Below are 24,166 nucleotides of genomic sequence, written 5' to 3'. Positions count from 1 at the left end.
TTAAATTTTTGTGATCTCCCATCCAAGACGGGAAGAAGTGCTATATGAGGACTTTGAGATCAGATATTCTTTCCATTCCTCGTGAGCCACTTATTTATCCAAAACAAGAAATCAGAGTTATTTTCCTCCTATTTTTTCCCATTTAGTCAACAACGTTACACCATTGGGATACTTTGGATAAACATGAGTACATATAGGATACATCGGTGCTAAAACCTTTTCTCGAGATATCTTCCAAATTGTTGGAAGCATTGCTTCAGATGTTGTTCCCCCTTCGTTGGTGTGAAATCAGTTGGTACCGTAGTTTGAGAATTATGCTGATCCCAAGTACTCCATCTCCATAATTTCATAGGAGAATATAAAAAGTAAAGAGGAGAAGGCATAACCAAAAGAATTGTGTGAAATAAGTGAATTTATCTGGTTGAGGCTTGTTGGGAGGGTGGTGTGTATTCCGCTCAAAACACAAATTCGTGTGTTCCTGTGTGTATGAAAGAATATCTTGGGACCCGCGATAATTCATATGCCAATATTGGCCACGATGACTTTATAATAAAATAACATATAAAAAAGGTAGATATGCTTTTGACAAAAATATCCTCCTGTAAGATAGATATGCGCTGGATGAAAATGTCCTCCCACTCCCCGTAAATAGATTTGCACGTTTCGCCTTTGTTTTTAGCTTGTGTTACAACACATGGCTGCCTTCTCGTTCCTGTCTGATGAGTTGTGGAGCTTGATTCATAGTATTTTTGCCCTTGCAGGAAGGAGGTCCGGGTGCTCCCCCTGGCGCGGGTTCCGCTGCGCGGTCAGTGGGCAGGGGGTCAAGGGGGGCAGCACCCCCTGAAAGTTTTTTTTTTGGGCTTATGTTTGAGACTCGACTTCTTATGGATTAGACCCAACTTGTTTAGGTTTAGGGTTGTTGCCCTTGCCTTGTATAAATTCTTTATTTTCATTCTCTTGTAACAGTTGAAAAGAGCAATAAAATTTCTCTCTGAGCGGCCGTGGTTTTTTTTTCTCTTTGTGTTAAAAAAAATGATTTATAGTAGAAATTAGATAAGAATGTAGCGATTTACATTAAAAATCAAATCAGAGAGTATCAATTTATAGTAGAAATCAAATAAGAGAGTAGCGATTTACAGTTGAAATCAGATAAGAGAGTAGCAATTTACAATAAAAATCAAATCAGAGAGTAGCAATTTATAGTAGAAATCAAATAAGAGAATAGAGATTTATAGTACAAATCAGATTTCTACTGTAAATCGCTACTCTCTTATTTGATTTCTACTTTAAATTGCTACTCTCTTATCTGATTTGTACTGTAAATCGCTATTCTCTGATTTGATTTCTACTGTAAATCGCTGCTCTCTTATCTGATTTGTACTGTAAATTGCTATTCTCTGATTTGATTTTTACTGTAAATCACTACTCTCTTATCTGATTTTTACTGTAAATCGCTACTCTCTGATTTGATTTTTATTGTAAATTGCTACTCTCTTATTTGATTTCTACTGTAAATCACTAATTTCTGATTTGATTTTTACTGTAAATCACTAGTCTCTTATCTGATTTCTACTATAAATCGCTACTCTTTTATCTGATTTGTACTGTAAATTGCTATTCTCTGATTTGATTTCTATTGTAAATCGCTACTCTCTGATCTGATTTCTAATGTAAATCGCTACTCTCTGATTTGATTTCTACTGTAAACCGCTATTCTTTGATTTGATTTCTATTATAAATCATTACTCTCTGATTTGATTTCCACTGTAAATCACTACTCTTTGATCTGATTTTTACTGTAAATCATTATTTTCTGATTTGATTTCTACTATAAATCGCTACTTTCTGATTTGATTTCTACTGTAAATTGATACTCTCTTATCTGATTTCTATTATAAATCGCTATTCTCTAATTTGATTTATATTGTAAATCGTTACTTTTTTATCTGATTTTTATTATAAATCGCCACTCTACTCAGTTTGACGTTGCCATTATTATTTTTACTGTAAATTGTTATTCTCTGTCTACTCAGTTCAATGTTTGCACCCTCGTATCATGATGAACAATAGACAGAATATTGATTTTTTTGGTAGTTTAACTATTTCTCATGAACAGACGATGATAAAGGGTGTTCCGACGATAATAGACGACGACAAAGGGTGCTCTAGCGGCAGCAGATGATGACAAAGGGTGCTCCGACGATAACAGACGACAACAAAGGGTGCTCCGGCAACAACAGATGATGACAAAAGGTGCGTCGTCAATCGGAGCTCCCGTTACAGCAAATGGTGCATCGACAAAGGGTGATCTAGAACATTTAGGGTGACATATTGCGAGAAGCTCCTATTAAAGTAGAGGAGTTTACTCCTTAGGGCAAAAATGATGATGATGGTGAGAGGACATTTTTGTCCTTTACTAAAAACATCATTTTATGGTGCTAATGGCGGGAAAGGGTACTTAAGTCTTTGCAAACGCACCAGACTTCGATGCTAAGTGATGTTGACACACACGGGGAAATAAGCCCCACGTGCTTACATACGTGGCGCTTATTTAGACCTGAGAACACACACCTGTGTGTTCCGGGGGGGGGGGGGGGGGACATATAACCTGCTTGGAGGCATGTTGGATTGAGAAAAAAGGATTCCCTTCAAACAAAAAAAGACCCTTGCCTATAAGAGTAGTGATAGAGAGTTGTCATTGGTTATTTTCTTCCTTTGTTTACCAACAAAAAGCATGAGAGAAACTACTTATCTTTCCTCATCTGCTCTCCTACGGCTCGCTAACTGCCTTCTTGATTTCCAAGCAACAATGAGTTACAACAATGAGTTACGTCTACCCTTGCAGAGCAAGTTCTCCACTATGAGTGCAACCTACAAATGCAGAGCAAGCCTACCCACCTTCACCCCTAGATGGAGGACACCCCCTTGACCCCTTGTATTGGTTGCTTGGCTGTGGGATGGATACCTTGCTCCCTTTTTCCTTGTGCCTGACGGTTGGAGGGGTGACCGACTAGTTAGATCAGCTTCTCATCCTGACACACGCTCGTCCAACGTAGTGGCCAGTCCACCGACGCCAACTTAACTTTTTCATTGAGACAAAAAAAAAAGACTACTAAAAAATACCAATGAATCTATACGAGGAGGACATCTGTTCCATGAAGGAGACCAAACGAGGGCATGCACAAATTTCATTGCTCTGATGCGGTAAGAGCACCTATTCTAGCTTTCCGCTCACCATAAGTGCCAGTGGCTTCCTCTTCACATTTTCTCTTTCAAATCCTCTCTTTTCTTTTTTTATACTATACTGTCCGTTTATGGCGCAAAGCTCTTCGGGGGGCAACCCGACCGAATTCCACCAAAGATGGATCATGGCTTTACCTGGTTCCCCACCAAGCAAGTGGGTATGTCCGGGGATCCACAATAATAGTTTAAGGTGTTGGGTAAGATTCTATTCTTGGAGAGACAGTGTATATAAAAAAATCATTCCCCTTATCAGAACTCTTGCATTTTTCGTGGAGCCCGGCCATGATCCATTCCATTCTTTCCCCTCTCTTTTTTCTTTCTATGTTGTTGAGGAAGGTGCTCATCGCCCTTTGTTTGTTTTTGTGATGACCGTTCAGAAACTAGTCCTTCCAGAAATACATGAGTGGATTGGTCATCCTTTTTTGGAAATTGTATATTGTCTGATTCACCCAACTTCTCTTCTTTGAAACCTTGTAAAAGAAACCGCCTCTTATCCACTTTTCATTAATAGAGTCCAGTGTTAAGGATTTTTCTGAAAGATTTTCCATAACTGGTTCATTTAGATCTATTGTAAAGCAAGATTCAAGTCGCGAGCAAAAAACCTGCGATTATAGTAGAAGGGGTTTAGTTGTCATTTTCATCACAATACGCGGCAACCATGATTGGTGACAGAATCAGGGGTAGACCAAAAAAGGAGAGGATATTCTTTAGGCTACTAGATGACAAAAAGTGGAATCACAAAGGATAGAACAAAGAGTGTGAAAAGGATTGCTCTGCTCATACCCAATTTCCCTACTTATTCTGCTCCTCTTCCTATCCGCACCATTCGAGGGCAGGATTTCTTGTGCCATCCAATACAGGGCTCAATGAGACCACTCGATCGATCGATGAAAACCTTTTCTTCTTTTGTACTTGTAAAGGTCGATCGATGAGTTTTCTCCCAACGAGCAAAGCCCTAACACTTTGCTTTACGAGTGCTTTGTTAGTCTCTTTCATCGCAATCTTCCCCATTCAAAAAGAACTGTTTTCGTGATTGAATTACGAAATAGATATACGAACTGTATAGGATCATTCGTTGGAATGGGATAAGTGATTCTTTGATAGGATCCCGAAGGGATATTCAAATCCACTGAGGATGCAATAGGTATTTGTGATCGATCAGCTTCAAGTATGACTGAGGACTTTCTATCTGCATCCATAATTACTACACAATATGGTGGTTGGTTCGACCCGAAATGGATCTTCTTCTTTCTCAAACGAATCTTTTTTGAAAACAAATTACTTGAACAATTGGTCACCCCCTCGATCCTCCATTGAGAATCATTAATACAACCGATTATCGTCACCATTTGTTCAATTATCTCATCGAATTAGAATTGGTATTCACAAAAAAGGAATGACCTTTTCGATGAATGGGAGATCCTATAAAATGACAAGAATTTCATAAACAAATCAGTGTTTTGTATGAATCGATAATAGCAATTCCATTTCTGGAACCAACTAGATAGACTTTGAAATGGTGAGCAGCTACCCGACGGCCTAGATGTGTGTTCGTACTCTGTAATTTTTGAATAACAATAGAATTCACTTTGTCTTGTCCAGCCCTACTAAAAAGACTCCTCTTCCTATTTATCAGTCTCAACAATACTCTTTCTGGGTTTTGAGACCGTCTCATGAACGACCTGCTTCTCATTCCATCACTTGCTCTTGACCGTCAAATCTACTATGCTGGACTACGGGTTTGCTCCCCGAAAAGGGAGAGATGAAGAATTGTCCACTCCCGTTCCTATAATGAAACAAACATCGTTAGGTCCCGAATTCTGCGAACAACTGGATCTGGACCATTCATATCTCTATTACGTTGTACGATATATTGATCCGAAGAACTCACTTTTCTTCCATAATTCATTCTGCTCCTAGTTAATGTGACGCTAGGCTACTTCATACAGGTGTGCTTCGCTCGGCCATATACAGAACATGTTTTTATCTAACTGCATGTTGAGTGCTTAAGTGGAAGGTCACTCGTTCCTCGCCTCATTCGAGTCAAGAGCTTCCAATCCCAGAAAATACTAAATACGATACTCCATTATGGCCATCACTAGCTCTTCGCTTGGTTATGCAAGGAGCATGCCCGAGGGGGCTACTATGCTCACCACGCACTTGCATCACCACCTTTTCTTCGCTACTGCTTTGCCCAGCTCCTACGCCTACCACACACTTGCATCATCACGTGGCTAAAGCAAGCTTTACACGGCCTTGAAAAAGCCAAAACACCCTCGTCAAAGGCTCCGCTTGATGTTGCTTTGAGATCCCGCCCACACCCATTCTCCCAGAGTTTCGAACCTCCTCTAGAGGGGCAAGAATTGCTTCGGCTGAAGCATCATCGTATTTGGCAGTGGTTCTTTGAATTGATGAAAGATTTTTGGCCTCGTACCATGTTTGGCATCCACTCCAGTTTACGTCTCTCATTGCCATCCCCCCATGATGGAGTTGGTAGAGAGTCAACCCTCATCTTGTGAGGAATCAAGTATCCCTGAGTCCTTCCTCCTTGGCTCAAGTCATTTTCATAAGAAAGGGGCAACTTCAATTAACAACACAGAACATCGACTTCTATCAATGCGATGGTATATAGATAGTTTCTCTCTGATTGCCAAGATACACATTCTAGTTCAAGCAAGCGCCTTCTCAACAAACAAAGAAAACTTCGTTCCTGTTTTCGCCCCTACTATTAGATAGATGGAAAGAGGCCCAATTGGCATGGATAAAAGAACTATGGAATCCGCATCTTCCTTTCTCGATCGAGAAGGTGAAAGCTTGTTAAACCGTAGCAAAGCCCTGAAAGTAAGGTTAACCCATTGCGTTAGTAGCGAGGTGCAAGTGAAGTATACTTAACAAGTCAGTAAAGAGTCATCTCCTTCATTTCGCGTTCACCGTTGGTTCCTTTTGAGATATGATATGTTTGTCATTCACTCGACTCTTTTCTTTCTCAAAAAGGTGAAAGCTTGCTTTACGGAACGTCACTCCGCGTACAGTTTCACTTTCACTTTGGTTAACCTTGAGTCGTAGCAAAGAGATGGCCAGATGAACGGAGAGCAACCTCTTTCTTATACGTTATGTGTTTCCCCCAGCACGCACGTTAAAGAAAATGAGAGGGTGGTGTATGTTCACCCCCGATGATTCACTGAATCCCACGTCTGTGTTCGGGGGTCCCAAATAGCACCACGTATATAAGCACATGGGGCTTGCATTCCCGTGTATGTTGACATCACTCAACATTGGAGTCTGGTTCAGTTGCAAAGATTTAAGTACCCTTTCTTGCTATTCTTGACATAAAACAACGGTTTGAGAAAATAACAAAAATGTCCTTCATTCAAAAAAGGAAAACAAATGGTTCAAAAAAAGCACAAACATGTCCTTCATCCAGAAAGTCGAGGATGATGTTGACTCTTCAAAATCTACACAGTGAAACGAACCTTAGCCGACGATCCGATGGTGAGCCGGCGTTCCGATGGTCATCCGGCGAAACGAACCTTAGCCATCAAAAATGTCTGTTTGAACTTTTCATCGTCATCTTCTTCTTCTTCCTTCTCCGTAAAACACTGTAAAACCCTCTCTCTCTCTCTAGAGAAGAAATCAAGAGAAACAAAGAGTTCCCCCTAGAGAAGGCCATGAACATCAACCCTCTCACTCTCTCTCCCTTCTCTTTCTACTTCTGTGCATATCCAGCAGACGATCCTACATTGATCCATCAAACACCGACTGTAGCATCGTTCAACTTGATTCGTTGTGGAGCCTGATTTAGAATTTTTACCCTTACAGAAGGGGGGTCCGGGGGCTCCCCCCGGTGCGGTCAGCGGGCGGGGGTCCAGGGGGGGCCGCCCCTGGCGGGGGGCTTGGGGGGCAGCACCCTCCGGACCAATTTTTTTTGGGGCCTTGTATAATTTTTTTATTTTCTTTCCCTCTTTTAACTATCGAAAAAGAGCAATAAAGCGTTTTGTTTAATCGTGGGGCTTATGTTTCCTTCGATTGTTTCTTGCTCGAGGTTTTCGTAACACCCCTTCCCATGAATTTTCTATTTTTCTTTTTCTGTTTCTTTCCCATGTTTTTTTCAATGACTCTCCTACAATGATTTTTAGTGTTGTCGGGTCTCCAACGAGCCCCACACGATTTATAGTGTTGTCCGGTATTCCAACAATGATTTGTACTATTGTCGGGCCTTCCTGCAACGATTTATAGTGTTTTCGGGTCTCCAACGAGCCCCACAACGATTTATAATGTTATCCGGCATTCCAACAGCGATTTGTAGTATTGTCAGGCCTTTCTACAACGATTTGTAGTGTTTTCGGGTCTTCAACAAGCCCCACAACGATTTATAGTGTTATCCGGTCTTCCAACAACGATTTGTAGTGTCTTTCGCAAATTACTATAACAATTTACAGTGTTTTTGGGTCTCCATCGAGCCCCACAACGATTTATAGTGTTGTTGGATCTCACTATAGCGATTTGTAGTGTCTTCCGCAAATCTCTATAGCGATTTGTTGTGTTATTCAGTAAGCAAATTGTTGTAAATCGCTACCCGAATTAGGACCAACTTGTCAGGGCCATATTTCTTTAACCAGAGGTCATATTCCAAATCCGTAAAAAGTGGTGTCTTTGTTATTGTGTCTAGTTTATTCTTGTAAATTTTTAGCGATTTCTATTGTCATTTCATTCCACATTTTAACTAAAAACCAGACCCCTATTGTGCAACTCAAATAACACAGAAAAATTATACAAGGCCCCAAAAAAATTTGGTCCAAGAGGCGCTGCCCCCCGCCAAGAGCGGCCCCTTCTGGACCCCCACCCGCTGATCGCGCAGCGGGACCCACACCAGAAGGGAGTCCCCAGACCCCCCTCCTTTAAGGGCAAAAACTCCAAATTAGGCTCCACAACGAATTAAGTTTAACGATGCTACCCACGTTGGGAGGAGCCCCCAAACCCTCCTCCTGTAAGGGCAAAAACTCTGAATCAGGCTCCACAACAAATCAAGTTGAACGATGCTATTCACGCTGGGAGGAGCCCCCAAACCCTTCTCTTATAAGGGCACAAACTCTGAATCAAGCTCCACAACTCATCAAGTTGAATGATGCTACCCACGCTGAGAGGAGCCCTTAGACCCCCCTTCTGTAAGGGTAAAAACTCTGAATCAGGCTCCACAACTCATCAAGTTGAATGATGCTACCCACACTGGGAGGAGCCCTCAGACCCCCCTTTTGTAAGGGTAAATACTCTGAATCAGGCTCCACAACTCTTCAAGTTAAATGATGCTACCCACGCCGAGAGGAGCCCCCAGACCCCTCTCCTGTAAGGGTAAAAACTCTGAATCAGGATCCACAACTCATTTAGTTGAATGATGCTACCCACGCTGAGAGGAGCCCCCAAACCCTCCTCCTGTAAGGGTAAAAACTCTGAATCAGGCTCCACAACAGTCAATTTGCAGGTCAGTCGGTGCTTGATGGAGCAATGCAGGATCCTTTGCTGGATGTGCACAGAAGCAAAAAGAGAAGGAAGAGAGAGAGTGAGAGGGTTGATGTTCATGGCCTCCTCCAGGAGAGATTTTTTTCTTGGATAATCCTGCAGTGCACAGACTGGGTCTTAAATAATCATCTTTGGGGCACTTAAGTCTTTACAATCACTCCTTTTCTAGAATCATTATTTTTTTTGGCACCAATGAAGAAGAGGGTACTTAAGTCTTTGCAATCGTATCAAACTCCAATGCTAATTAATGCTGACAAACATGGGGATACGAGACACACAGGCTTAAATACGTGGTGCTTTTTGGGACCCCCGAGCATGAGATGCCCTGTTCGGGGGGGGGGGACATATAACCTGCTTCGAAAGAAAACCCTTGAATGCAATACATAGGGCACTCCATCTATCGACCATGAATGCTCCTACCCATCCAATAACGAAAGTGACCGCGCTCCTACCCATCCAATAACGAAAGTGACCGCCAATACGGTCCTCATTGGATTAGTTAAATACGTCCATTTCTGCTGCAAGCACTTGGTGCAGATCAATCCGCATTTCATGCTACCTCTGCCTACCACCCCTCTCGGCATTGCATTGATGTTTACAAAGGAAGGCAGGATGGAAATGATTCAGATGCTGATGTTGGCTCTTTTGCTGATGCTATTTAAGGTCAGACTCGGGATCTTTAGCCCACCTCAACCTTACTTGATCTGCCTACCATGGTCTGCTTCCCTCCATTAATGCATTTCCTATAGTGGAATTCCCCTACTCTAGACACTCAGCCGCTTCTCGCTTTCTGTAGGAGGAGGAGGAGCGTAGCTATCAAACCAATCGACTGACGAAAAATGACAAAGAAGAATTCATCGAGATCAAAAGCGGATGGAAGTGGGATACCATGGTAGAAATCTAAAAGGAGAAAGGAAAATTCATCAAGGAAAACTTCCCAGTAGAAAACAATTTCCAAGTGTGACCTTCCCCTCTCTTGGGTTAGGTAAGGTCGGTAAGGTTAGGGCAAGGTGAGGAATGGAAAGATCAAGGTTCCAGGTTTAAGGTCAGGCTCGAAAGTCAATCAATATCTCTTTCATGCCAGGTCCAGCCCAATCTGTTCTTGCTCAAGCGGAAGAAATAACATATCTGTTCTGGTTTTGGTCCGTTCCTTGCCTTGTCTATTTTGCCTTCCCGGCCTTAAGTCAGTCAAGTCCTCTTATCCTTTCGTCAAGCATAGGTCAGTCAGTGTTGAGGTTGATATCACACGATAGATACGCACCTAAACAGATAGAAACAGGAACACTATGCCTAAGCAAGCTAAGTAGAAAGTAGACATATGCTCTAAAGAGTGCGAGTGAGCAACGCGAATGCTGCAAGAGAGTGTACCAAGGTAAGCATGAGGAAAGGTCAGTGAACTTCCGCCTACTGCCGCAAGTGAGGTAATGAGCGAGGACTCCTTAACATGACAAGTCTATAGCGAGAAAGAAGTTTGTCTTTTGGAAAGAAAAGGTAAAGTCCGATCTGTACGCTTGCTCTGGTAGAAGAAATGTCTTATCTGTAAAACCTGCAAAATTTTGATAATTATCAAAATAAATAAATGTTATAATTCTTTGAAATAAATACGGTAAAGTGATATAGAGTCAGTCCATATGGATCTTGTATCTAAACTGGATCAAATGGATCTAGTATTTGGATTCAGATACGACATATGAATTCAGAACCTGGATGGATTCAAAACCCAATTAAAATTCAATTGGATCTTAATAGATCAAAATATGGTCGAATTTCAATCAAGATCCGAAAATGTAGTTAGAAAGTTGAGAAGATCTAAAATATAATTTTCGATCTAACTCGTATTTGAGATTCGTCAAGAACCAAATTCGTATATAAAGAAATTAAACAAGACCAATATTGCAACAAGAGGTGAAGTGGTGTAATGGCAAGAGGTCTTGCCTAGTTATGAGGCAACCCGAGTTCAAATCTCATTAGTCTTATACATGGATTTTAGTAAAGAGGATGTGTCTTTTTATAAAAAAAAATCATTTTGTAAAACTCATCAAAATGTTAAAAGAGGATAAATAAATTAATGTTATAAAAATATTCAATGGAACATACAATAGTGCACTGGTGGGGCTCGATACTCTTTAGGGAAGAGATCCTTGGTTCAAATCCCCATAAGCATCAAAATATTTTTGCTAAGATGCCTTTTATTACAATTTTTGAAATTCGAAAGGGATCATAACTCCTCATTTAAGAGGCCATTAAAAAAGGAAAACTCATTTTTTTAGAAGAAAGCAGAAGGGATGGGTCTTGGTTGGAAACCCAACCATCCAAATTGGAAAGATCCTCTTTCCCATGAATTTTGAAATTGGGAAAGGGGGTTACAATACAATAAATGGGAAGGGCCTCTTAAATTTCGAAAATGATGGAGGGAGTTACAAGAAACTTGAATGAGGAGGGCGGTTTTCAAGAAAGAAAAGAACGGAAAGGGATGAGGCTTTACAAAAATTGAGTTTTTTGGAGTAGAGCCTCTTCCTCTCTACACGTTTTTCACTATTGCAGTCTTTCTCCACCATTTTCTCCCTCTAGCCATTCCTCCTCCATTATAGATGTGAGCCAAGCATTTCCGCATACCACCGGGCTGCACGACGCAAGAGACCATTCGACTCACGTGAGAAAGCAAAACGAGTTCACCTTCGGACGTCATATCTTCAACAAGGTAAGGGTATGCTCTCCTTATGTGTATGCTTAGGGTCGTGTAGAAATATATGTATGAATATACATATAATCAGCCATGTGATTTAACCATGGCGGATGTGGGATCTAATCGGCCTGTGGTATGTGAATAATGGACCTGTACACATGACGGTTGGAATTCCCGTCATGGGGTGTCAATCTATCCTAAAGGGAGAGATCAGTCCCGTGCAACAGTGAGACCCATAATATATTGTGCATGAATCGGATCACACCCATATGCGTGAAGACTGGACGAATGGAAACAAATAATAAATTGGTTTGTTAAGTAAAGAGCTGATTTTTTGTTTGATGTCATGAAATTCAAACATATCCGAGAGTGCAGTATCTTGTCTTTATTCCTTCTAAGTAAATCCTGAGATTTAGTATGATCTGTTCATTCGTTTTTAGGTGCAAACCATAAAGGAATGCATAGTTGTAGATTTGTAAATTTCATTATCATCCTTTTTGTGTATTAGATTTTTGAAACATAAGTCTTACATGCCCTACGTTGGTGTTTTAAATTATTCTCAGTCATGCAAAACAAAAAATGATTATCATGGGTTATCGTAGTAGTGTTAATTATTGTGTTTTTCTTTCGATTGGGATGACATGGAACAGGTTGGGGTCTGTCCGACCCCTACTCCCTGCGTCACTATCGGGATGCTACAGCCTGGAGTCGATTAGACTCCAACTTATCAAGCTCTGGTTCAGTCAGTCAGTCAAGATATGACTGATTGAACACGATAGTGAGGGAGCAGGCTCTGTTCAACCCGGGTCCGACTGACCCTGGGTGATGCAGGGCACAACAGGACGCGCCACACCCTATTGGGTGCTACTGATGTGTGCTGCACATTGACCTGGGCGTTGCAAGCCATGGACGTCCAACTAGTGGAAGGTGTCTTCGTTGGGTGCTGCAGGCCCAGACCAGTACCATCCTACATAAAGGAAAGGGGTATGCCGCAACCCCAGCTTGCCTACCAATATATATATATAGCAGACCGAATGGCCTGTCAACACCTAGTCGACTGCCTATTTTGGCACACAACAAATGACTGTGAACTATGCACATAAAGTAACATCTTTCTTTGATTTTTTTTTATGAAAATATTGACATGAAATATTAGAGGATTGAGCAACTCAAACAAGCAAGGGTATCTTGCAATTTTCATTGAACAACTATGCATCTATGAGACAAAAATGGAGGTAGTGGGGATTATAAAATATTGCCTTTCTAAAATGATTTCAAAAAAAAAAAAATAGATATACTTAAGGATAAGCGACAAGGCCGGTCAATACCCAGCCAGCTCGGGCACCTTCATACGGTTTACGTGAATCCTTGTTGCTCACAACATACCTATGCTACTAGGAGGAATAGGGCTCACACATAGGTGCAACCGGTACAACTTAAATAAGTACAGCGGACTACGAGCAACCCTATCCCAGCCCGATTTACCCCATACCGAAGCAACCAACAGGGTGTACCATGCTGTGGGTACACCAATCTCTTGGCTACCGTGGCTGCAAGGTTATTATCAACTCGTCGTAGCCCAACTTACTGGCCATGCACTACGGTGGTTGATAACCACGGTGCCTGGTAGAGTATTTGGCATGCTAAACATCATCAAATTTGTCAAAATAATACATTCAACAAATAGATATAAAAAGATAATTTTTGTATCACGTTTCCTTTATGTGAGGTAACAGACAATTGTGTCTTGATCAAAACACCCTAATTTCTTTATGATTAAAAGTATTAGTTCGACATGTAACTAATCATGTATGAGTTTTAGTGACTCTTTCAAAGCATCTTAAACCCTTATTGTGAAGGGTCACATGTGTGGATCTAAAGCTATTAACATGTGGTTGTTGTAGTGGTATATGCAAAAGTCTAGTAGAATCATGCCCCAATCATTTCACATGTGAATGTCCTACTTCTGCATGTGCGACTCCACTATGAACTTAACCTTATCATAAAATTTATGATAGTTGCGTTGTCTTATATGTGAATCCACTATGACCATGCAATTGGCATTGAATATATAACTGTCATGTGGCAACACATGCAAATCCAATTCAGACATAGACATAAATCTGCCCTTGAAATCATGACAGTCATATTGAAGCATGAGGAGATATGAGATGAACACCAATCTACTAGTTATATTATGACGATCATATCACAACGTTTGTAAATCCACTATGAACCTGAAGATACTATAATATTCGCTTATGATATATGTGTACCTTTGAAAGTCACTATTATGCGTATTCACTTAAGAATGTTATGTATTAATGAAGGTGGCAATGAATGAGATTTCAATTATGTATTCTTATCGCATAATGGTTTGTATGTGGCCTGTTGTAAATGCATATGTTTGTTATAATCACTCAATTAAGGAAAACTGCAGTGACATGGTGGTGCAATATGAAAGCTATGCATATAAAACTCATGTAGTGCCATGTGGGCACTTATGATATAATTTGGGTTTATGGTAATTGCCTACAAACAATTATTTCCATGCCCAGTATCAATTTGTATATGCTTGTTTGCAAAAGTTAGCTAAATAAAAGGCATTTGATATGCCATGATTAGGTGAAAGTTTAAAACTAAGCTTACAGTTTCGCAGGACTCTAATAGTACCATACCAGCACTTATAAAATGTTGAACTTGTGATATGCCATGTGGCGGCATAATTGGTGGGGTACTATACGTATACCCTAGCACAAAAAACAAAAGCTAAATTAATACATGATCACATAAATGAAAATTTTAGATTCTAGGTATACCTAAAAGACGGTATATGTTACCAGTTTTTCTTGGGATTCTGGGTATATCTGAAAGACGGTATATATTACTGGTTTTCTAGGGCTCTGGGTACACCTAAAAGATGGTGTATGTTACTGGACCTAAACAATATATATACACACACACACACACATATATATATGTGTGTATATATATATACATATATATATATATATATATATATATATATATATATATATATATATATATATATATATATATATATATATATATATATATATATAAGGGATTCTGGGTATACCTGAAAGACGATATATGTTACTGGTTTTTTGGTATACTTGAAAATGCTATATGTTACTGGTTTTTCAGAGCTCTGGGTACACTTGAAAGATTGTGTATGTTACTGGACTCAAGGTCTACCTTGGAGATGGTTGATGGTACAAACTCTGTAGGACATTCTAGTTTTTGTGAGAGCGAGGCGTCTCACCTGGTCCCCAGTCCTCAGAGTTTTGGGACCAGGACTACCAATACGTCCTAGGTAGTAGATCCAAGTTTTATGCAGAAGTTACAGGGTGCACCCTAATTCTACTTCTAGCCATTGAAGAGTACTCTCTCGGTCGTGAACTGTTCCCTTTAAACCTTCGTACGGCTAGTCATACGAGGTATTAATTGAAATAGCATAACAAACCCTCGTGTGGTCTTGGTCCGCTACGATGTCGAATGCCTGTGCGTACCCACAGGGAAATTAACAAAAGAAAACATAAAGTTATTGTATTTTTGAAAGTTTTCAAGTAGTCACATAATGCTTGATGTTGCAAATGTTAGAATATGATTGTGATTCACTCATGTGATGCTTAACTTAGATCTATTTTCCTTTATATGTAAAAATGTGATAATCTAAATGTGAGCCATAAATATGACATGTCGTTCATTAATGTTTTTATGCAATAGATCATGAAATGCTTTAATTAAGTGAATTGCGTATCCAACACTTGTTTAAAAGTTTGTTACTGCTTATATAAATGTGTATCACATATACTTGTACACATGACACTGAGTGCACTCATATAGATAGTATGCATCTTACTCAGACGGGGTAGTTTGACCCCTTCTGAATTAATATTTTCAGGAAAAAGATAAAGGCGAGCAATTGCGGTCGTCGCTGCGGACAATGCTATGTGACCATATCTAATGCGGATGTCCTAAGGAACTCTGACTTTAATAATTCATCAAGTTTGTAATTTAAGACTTGTAACATTTCAATGAAAGAGTTTAATTTGCCTACTGTTATTGCTTCTGTGCTATTACTTGTAACCCGCCTAAATAAATTGACTAAGGATTTAATAAAACACTTCCGCTGTTGTTTAGAAAAAAAAATTTATTCCAAAATTTTCAATTAATTATTTAAAACGTTACATTATTTGTCTCTCTCATGTTAGGTTAGATTCATACTAGTGCAGGAGGTATTCCATTTATATCCTGTCCGTATCCTTCTGATAAAAAAGCGATAATAAATGAAAGCTTTACTTATTTATTTTTATTTTTATTAGATGGAAGAAATTAAAAGGTTTATGACTTGCAAATTAAAGAGAGCGGAGATTGACGACTCAATTGGTGACTAAAGCAACTCGTATATTCGGTCGGCTAAAAAAAAGTTTTATTAACTTCCTTTGCCTATAAGGGAAAATACAAAGTACTCAAGCAGTGTTCAGTGGTTGGTTTAACCAGGTTGGTAGAAGGCTGGCTAAGCGATACTGTCAGATAGTTCAGTCAAAAGAGTTCAAAAAGCGAAAGCCAAGTTCCATTAGCTCCGAAGTCAGCAAGCTTTGACTTGCACCTTTCTCTTTTAAAGAATGGCCATTACAACACCATATGTCGATTCTCACTTTCACTCTTTTGCCTAGAGACTTCCTAGGGGATTACAACAGTTAAAGCATGGACATGACTACCTGTTTATGGTGGTTGACCATTTCAACAAGATGGTGTGCCTGAAATAATGTAAGAAGTCAAAGGTGAGGAAGCAACCAAGTTATTTTTTCAGCATGTTTGAAAAAATTGGTTATTGCCTAATTATATTATTTTAGATAGAGATATCCAATTTCTAAGCCACTTTTAAGGATCACTATGGGGATGATGGACACTAAGTTGAAGCGGAGTACTACCTTCCACCCACAGATGGATGGGTAGACAGAAGTTGTGAACAAGATGATGGTACATCTTCTTCGGGGCTATAATTCCAAGCATCCACAAACTTGGGATGATAGTTTGCCATCTCTCCAGTTTGTATTCAATTGGACGATTCACAGTTCTACTCAAAAAGAACCTTTAGAGGTATTGGCTATTTACTGCAGAGTCCCTTTGTCCTGTTCTGTTGGCGATGAGCCAAGGACCGGGAAAGAAGAGGGGGAGTAGGCACGAGGTCAATTTTTTCTAGAGAAAAAGAAGAAAGGTGCATCAGGAAGTTGATGCGCAACTACACTGCTCACAACATAAATATAAGGATTGGCACAATTAACACAAGGTGAAGTAAACTTTCTCGAAGGTTAACTCGTTTGGCTTTACCTAAGTAATGAAAGGCACTTTTAGACTTTTGCTTTCGGACAAGACAAGCAACTAGTTGTTGGCTATGAGTCAGTTGTTCAAGTTAGGCAACCCACGACTAGATTGACTAAGCCTCGCTAGCTTGCTTTAGGGAGAACAACAACTAGCATTAACCATCCATAGGAGCAATGGTGTAAGTTTTATGAAATAGATTTTTAAAGCAATATTTTTAATAAAAACAATGTGAAAGCTAGACACCAAAAATTAAAAACCGGCTCACACGAGTGGTGGAGTCTGTGTTGATCTCAGGAAATGGAAGAAACACTTCGTATTCCACAGAAAACTAAGCTACTCTTTATTGCCTTAAAAAATAAAAGAATTAATTAATTGACTAAGAGTGCGGCCCTCTGTGAAGGGCTTAAACAATTAAAAATAATTAAGTGGCCTTCCAATGAATTAAATAAAATAAACCCTAAACTAAAAATAAAAAAAGAGGGTCTTCAATGCTTGAGCTTCTAGTCCCTTTGATGTTTTTGATTTATGCTCTTTCTTGCCTGTTTAGATTTTTTAGGACCCTTAAGGGGCTCTCTAAAGGGCTTTTTAAGGGGACCTTTTGGGAACCTTAGATGGCTCTTCGAGGATACTTTTGAGAGCTTATCGCACGTCCAACTGCTTCCCTCCAAAACAAAAACATAAAACAAAAACATAAAACAAAAACAAAACACAGAAAAACTAAACAAAAATATAATGTTAGTTCAAAGAAAAATCATAAAAACAATAATATAACTACTAAGAACAAACTAACTAAATGTAACCATTATGAACTAACGTGTAACAAACTAAGCACTAAATAATGAAATAACAAAACAAACTAACAATCAAGAACTAATTTGTGACAACTAAAACACTAAATTAATTAAGAAATCAACAAACTAAGCTAGCCGAAAATCAAGAAGGGAATTAAAACTAATATGAATGACTAACTAATTAACTAATCTAACATTTATAAGCAACAAGACTAACAAGAACTAACTAACAAGAACGTTGACTAACAAAAATGTTAACTAAATTGCAAGAATCACTAAAACAAAAACTAGCTATTAAACAAAATATAAGATTAATAACTAAGTAACAAACAAATGACAAATAACAAAATATGCTGTACAAAATTCAAGATTGAACTAATCAAATTAACAAACTTGGAAATAATATAATATCTAACCTAAGCTATTTAATCTAATTAAAAACAATGAATAAAAGGGCAAAAACAAAAATCATCTATTATTATTTAACAACTAACCTAATTCTAAATTGCAGATTGAAATAAAACTAAACAATCTTAACGTGAATTGAACAAAACTATGACTGACTAAATAAATTTAAAACTAAAATTAACCTGCAACTTGATCATTAATGTCAACTACACTAATTAAATAAAACTCGCTAATTGAAAGAAAGCATAACTCGGCTAAACAAAAAAAATATTTTAATCTAATCTAAGCAATGAATTAAAAACTTTTGGAACTAAACAAAATAGTTATCTAACTGATAAAAGATGACAAAAATTAAATCTATGTTATGTGGCTGAGTAAAAAAAAATGCTAATCTACGTTTTACCGATTTTTTCTAGTCTAATAAATAATCTAACTAAAAACTAATTTAATATTAATGAAAGCTTAACTACATGCATTGAATAGTAAATAACTAACTTAGAATTGAGTTTAAATAAAGAAAAAAAATGTGATCTACTTGACGCAATCTAAAAAGATTTAGAAAAACTACAAAAGAAACTAAATCGGCTAATGATAAAAAAAACTAATTAATTGATCTAGTAAATACCAAGTATTAAAAATGTGATCTGGACTAAATATAACCTAGGTCTAACATAAACTGAATTAAAAATCATTCAAATATCAGAAAATGCTATGCTAAATCTATCAATTTGAATAAAATATTATTATGCTATGCGCAAATCAAGAAAATCAATGAAGCTATTTTATTTTTTTTCTTTTTATATTTTCAGATAATGAAACTAAAACTAATCTAATCTAGATGTAATGAATATGCAATGATATGATGAACTCATGCAATGATATGATGAACTCATGCAATGATATGATGAACTACATGCAGAAACTAAAACTACAAAATTACGGAGAGATGGGAGAGAAGAAACATACTTTCCGATCCATTTTTGATGGAGTGGTTGAGAAGAAGAAAATGGTTTTACCTTTGAGCTACACATGCCTTCGACGATGGGGACAAGGAGAAGTCGACGATAGTAGGGATTAGAAGCAAGACAAAACAAGAGGAAAAGGAAGAACCGAGGGAGGAACCGACCACGAGTGAAACGGGGGAAGAAGAGAAGAGGGCGAGAGAGACAGAGGCCTGCATTTTCTCTGAAGGCAAAAACATGGGCAGAAACTGAAACAATACTATTTATAAAAAATAAATTAGGTTTACATGATTTCTATAGAAGTTCAAATAATTTTCGAATTTTTTACAAAGAATCTTCCTCTGAAAACATGTTTTTCAAAAAGGAATACTTCTAAACAAACTAAAATTAATTAATACACTCCTAATCTAGTTGGACTACACATTAGAAAATTCCAAACTAACTAAAACTCTAAAAAACACAGGAAAGAGCTTGGAATATGCGATTTTACCTATATTTTAAATTTCAAAGCAGTTTCTCAAAAACACTGATAAGAATGAGTTTTTAATGTAAATTTTTACTAGATCATGCATAAAAATGTATAAATAAAATGCAAAATATATGCATGATCAAGCATCAATATTGGAAGTGGAGCAAAAGTAACCTCCTTTTTAGATGAGGCTTATTAGGTCTAACTCGAGGGTTGGGTGAGGGTAAGTCATTTCAGTCTAATTCTAAGTCATCCATGGAGCCCAAATCTATGTTGAAGTGGATGTTAGCAAAGACATCCCATCAGAAATATGGCTTGGGATTGGAGATTAGGGAACAAGAAGTCAAACCCATCAACTTTCCTGCTGTAATCACCTGCCGCAAGCTTGGTCACGAGCTCTCTTCATGCAAGAAGAAGCCACAACCGAACTGCTATAATTTCCATAGAGAATAAGAGCTCTGCTCCTTCATCTAAACCCAACAAAGTTGCACCTGCTTCATCCAAATCTAAGCAACATCGGGTTTCGATGGGCAACCAACATATACCACTTGTAATGCAGAATGCTTTGCAAGATGCGATACCATCTCCTTCTTTCCTTCTTCCTCCTACAAGTTCTTCACGACAACCTAATCGGGATCTCCTTCCTCAAAGTGTTTATCTTTGGATGCCCTAAGCAATGTGTATCAAAGAACTGGCATGATCTCCTATGTGCACGTCAGGATTTCCATGACAAAACACAATTTATGTTAGGGACTGAAAATTAAGGTTTTTTCACCATTAACTTGAGTGGTTTGGGTGCTTTCCTCCATTTCTTTTCACCTAGTGCTTCCCATGCATTTACTCTAAAGAACCTCCCTAATCGGTAATGTCCATGGGCAGCAATCTGTTCGATCTAATATCTCCATATCTTCTTGCTGAAGTTATTCGTTATATTGCCGATGCTGAAATTCCCTGCATCTCATACCAGATTGATAGGTTTATATGGTTACCAGATCCTCACGGTTACCTTTTTACTACGTTGGCCTGCACATCTATTCAAATTCCCTCCCCAACAACATCTCTTGAATAACATTTAGAAAGTTGAGGCACCTTTGAAAGCTTCTTTTCTACTTCTTCGAGTCATAGACAACCGACTGCCACTTATGCCAATATCCAATGGTTGGGGGTTGGGTATCCATCTTGCTTCCAAGTGTGTTTGCTACTCTCAACCTGGCACTGAAAGCGCTAATCATCTATTTCTTTAAGTCTCATGGGCAACACAACTGTGGTCTTATTACCAGTCAATCTTTAACATTGAGATTGATACCAGCTCCGTTTTGTCTTGCCTCCAATCATGGCTAATGAGACCTATTAGCTCGGCTGTGGGATACTTACAACGGCTCGTGCCTATCCTTGTCTGCTATGAGATATGGAGAGCACATAATGATTCAAACTTTCTGAACTTGAAGTTCCATTGCTCGTCTACTATTCAGAGAATCAACAAACTATGTCGATGGATTGTGATGGATCGTCGATTCAAGAGTATGACAACCGCTGATAATCACATCCTCTCATACTTTGCCATACCACCATGTGCTTCTCTAGAACCACGAGTGACCTTAGTTCACTGGATGTTACCACCCCACGTCATTGTATGTACAAGTGAAACACCAACAGGGCCTCTCGGGGGAACCTGGGACAATCTGGTGGAGGTGGTGTTCTTAGAAATCACGCAGGGGATCTTTTTTTGGCATATGCAGCACCTTATGGTCATGTTAAGTCTTCAAGCAAAATGTTTATCACTTCTTGATGGTCTCAGCCTCCACCAAGCCTTAACATCAGCCCTTATGTTGTTGAGACTCGGTTGCCTTGCTTCATTTGATTACTACGAATACCTCCATCGCTTGGCACCTACTGCAAATATGCCCAGAACTCATGCATCTTTTGAACTATTTCAATCTAGTCAAGTGCTATGCTTATAGGGAAGGAAATCGGCTTGCTGATGCTTTTGCCAACATACCTTGTGAAGTGGGGACTATGCATGTTTTCTTTTATCTAGCTTGACTTCCAAGACATCTTCGAGGAATCTACTTGAGCATAGCTAAATTCATTAAATCTTACTTATAAGTCAATATGAAATTATCTCTTTTATGACTTATCAATATTCCATTCTCACTTGACTGATCACTCTCTCAAACTCCACAGTTAATGTGAAAAAGTAGCAAGTTGGCTTCAACTCCGATGATCAACCTAAGAATAGGCACCTTTGGGCGAGATCTACTTTATTATCTTGGCTACCTTATTCACATTAGAAGCAATGGGTTATCCAAGAGAGTGAATCAACTATGTTCTATATACACAGTTATGAAAGAATCTTTACCCTTTTTCTGCCACAAATGCATAAAATTGGGCCACATTGAAGCAGACTGCATCAGCCAATGAGGGACCTCTGTGCCTAATCCCATATCCGTAGCTACACACTCAAGTCCTACCCAACGACAATAGGTACCACCCACAACATTTACAGCAAAGATCATAGAGGCAACACCCATTCCTTGGACAATGGCATCAGATGAGGTGTTAGTGAGCCTCACCATTCTCACTACAATGGCAAAATATTAAGAAAAGCAAGCATTGTAAAGGATAAGTTAATTACTTATTATATGAGATGAAAAATTATTATACCTGAATCTTCTTGGTCATCACCTTGTCCACTTGGCTGTGGTGATGGAGGCAAGGGCGGCTGTGCCACAATAGGAGTTGTTTGGGCCTCAATAATTACTTCTGTCCTCCTTTTCTTGGCTTTCTCTATTAACTCTTGCATGGTCTCAGCCACTAGAACAGTTGAGTTGTTTCAAGAGGAACTATGAGACTTCTTCTCTTCTTCCTCATAGCCTTCTTATTACAAGAACGAGAAGCAGATGCAGCGGTTGCAGGAGCTTTTCCCAATGACACTACTAATGTGGAATACCAAGTGCAAAGGTTATCCATTTATCTTGCTGTCTAGCAGTACTTTTTGGAGCGAAGCTGCCATCCAAAACATTCTTTCTTGAAAAGATGAAAACGTATGAGTGCGCCCGCTTTTCTATTGTAGAAAACACTATTCTTTATTGAAATGGAAGGTTGCTAAAAAGGGACTAGAAGAAGTGATAGGGATGCATGCCTCTAGCCAGCTAGTAACCTACTATGAAACAACCTACCATAATAGTGGACTGTTTACTACTCTATCTTATATCTTTTTCTTCTTCCTTATCCTTCTTTTATAATCTCTTTATTTGAATTATTCCAAACCTTGATTTATCTAATCGAAGATACTTCTTTGATTTTGAGGGTATGGAACAAAGTAATTCAGATCAGGTAGGAATGGGTTCGCTTAGCTATCCTCTAGACTACAGAGGAACTACTAGGTTTGACACAGAGATGCGGGTTACCTATGTTTTTCACATAGGATTGATCTGGCCGTCAAGTTCCATCTACTATGCTTGACTACACGTAAAAGCCACCACTAAAATAAAATGGGTTGCCTGAAGTAATCCGAGTACGCAAGGTGGGTTTCAGTGACTATGCTAGAACAACCAAGTGGCATAGGCCTTGTCGAGGTGGTGTCATATTTGAATTTAATATCCTGTGGGATAATCAAAGAGGATTGAGGAGTAAGAGGCCCTTTGATTGGTTAAAAGGGAGGGCAAAAAACCTACATAGCACGATACCAACCTATTACGGTTCAACTAATGTCTTTGACCGGAGTTCGTCGACTTCCTACTAGAATAATAAGACAGGAAGTCAGGGTCATTACTCAGATACTACCCTTTTGCCATTTTCTGCATGATTCACTTCATGCCATAAGGAGAAGGAAACATCCCGTCTGCAGGGTCCAGAGCGGAGTGGGATCATGCCAAAGGGGTTCCGTCATTTTGATGAATTTATATACAGAGTAGAGGGAACTGCCAACATTCTGAAAGCTTGACTAATGTCTCCTAACTAATAGCGGGGGTGAACTCCCTTTCTTGGTCGAAGTCTTGAAGGGCTAGGTTATGGTAGACCTAGGTCTAGAAGACATAGGCTTGCTGAGGAAACTGCATAGTAAAGAGGAACCAAGTGCTGGTGGTCGGAGCGTGGAGAACTCAGGCCGGTAGTAGTAGAGGAGATGCTCGAAACCCATTTCTTGGCTCATACTAGATGATATAGCCGGGAAAGGTTGTTTAGTCTCTATCTTACTTAAAAAAGAGACCTTGCTTGAGGGTTTAGTCTGACCAATCTAGTAAAGGGGCGGCATGCAGTCTTCCTCCGTTCCCACTCTGAATCAAATAGCAAAGGATGACCTCTATTCTCTTATTTATATAGAACTGCATTTCATTCCTTCCCAAGCGGTGAGAGCACAAAGCCCTTTTTCTTCACTCTGATGATAGCCAGATCCTGAGTCCATCTCTGAACAAAAGAAAAAGAAAATATAACTACAATAGTGTACTCACTTGGTAACTCATTGACTTGAATAATCAAGCAGTGAGTACTGATGTGCCACAGACTCGATGCAAAAGCACAATGTCCACCATTCTTCCAACTAACACCTCTCGTGCATTTGTTTAGACTAGGACTCTGCTTAAAATAGTCCATGTCTATTTGTTATCCAACTTTTTTCTCTAGTTCTCTGTTCTGCATCGTTGGCTGCTCTAGGGAGACCTTGATGACTTGGTTGAATCTCTTCTCACAATCGGGCATGTATTCTATTCTTTCTATAAGGAAGAAATCCATTATG

General features: G+C 39.0%; 1 protein-coding gene across 1 annotated transcript; it reads right to left on the bottom strand.

Moving 5' to 3' along the window:
- On the bottom strand, nucleotides 1–22,234 carry LOC149828835 (Plant mitochondrial ATPase, F0 complex, subunit 8 protein). The gene is given in 4 exon segments (XM_090017147.1): nucleotides 1–67; nucleotides 69–478; nucleotides 21,903–22,012; nucleotides 22,096–22,234. Coding segments are annotated over 4 exon segments (726 nt in total).
- Nucleotides 22,235–24,166: the final 1,932 nt, after the last annotated feature.

Source organism: Nuphar pumila, chromosome 9, assembly GCF_984573655.1.
Source record: "Nuphar pumila chromosome 9, dmNupPumi1.hap1.1, whole genome shotgun sequence".
Lineage (NCBI taxonomy): Eukaryota > Viridiplantae > Streptophyta > Magnoliopsida > Nymphaeales > Nymphaeaceae > Nuphar > Nuphar pumila.
Note: the sequence above shows the minus strand (reverse complement) of the source record. Positions and strands in the feature narration are given on the sequence as shown.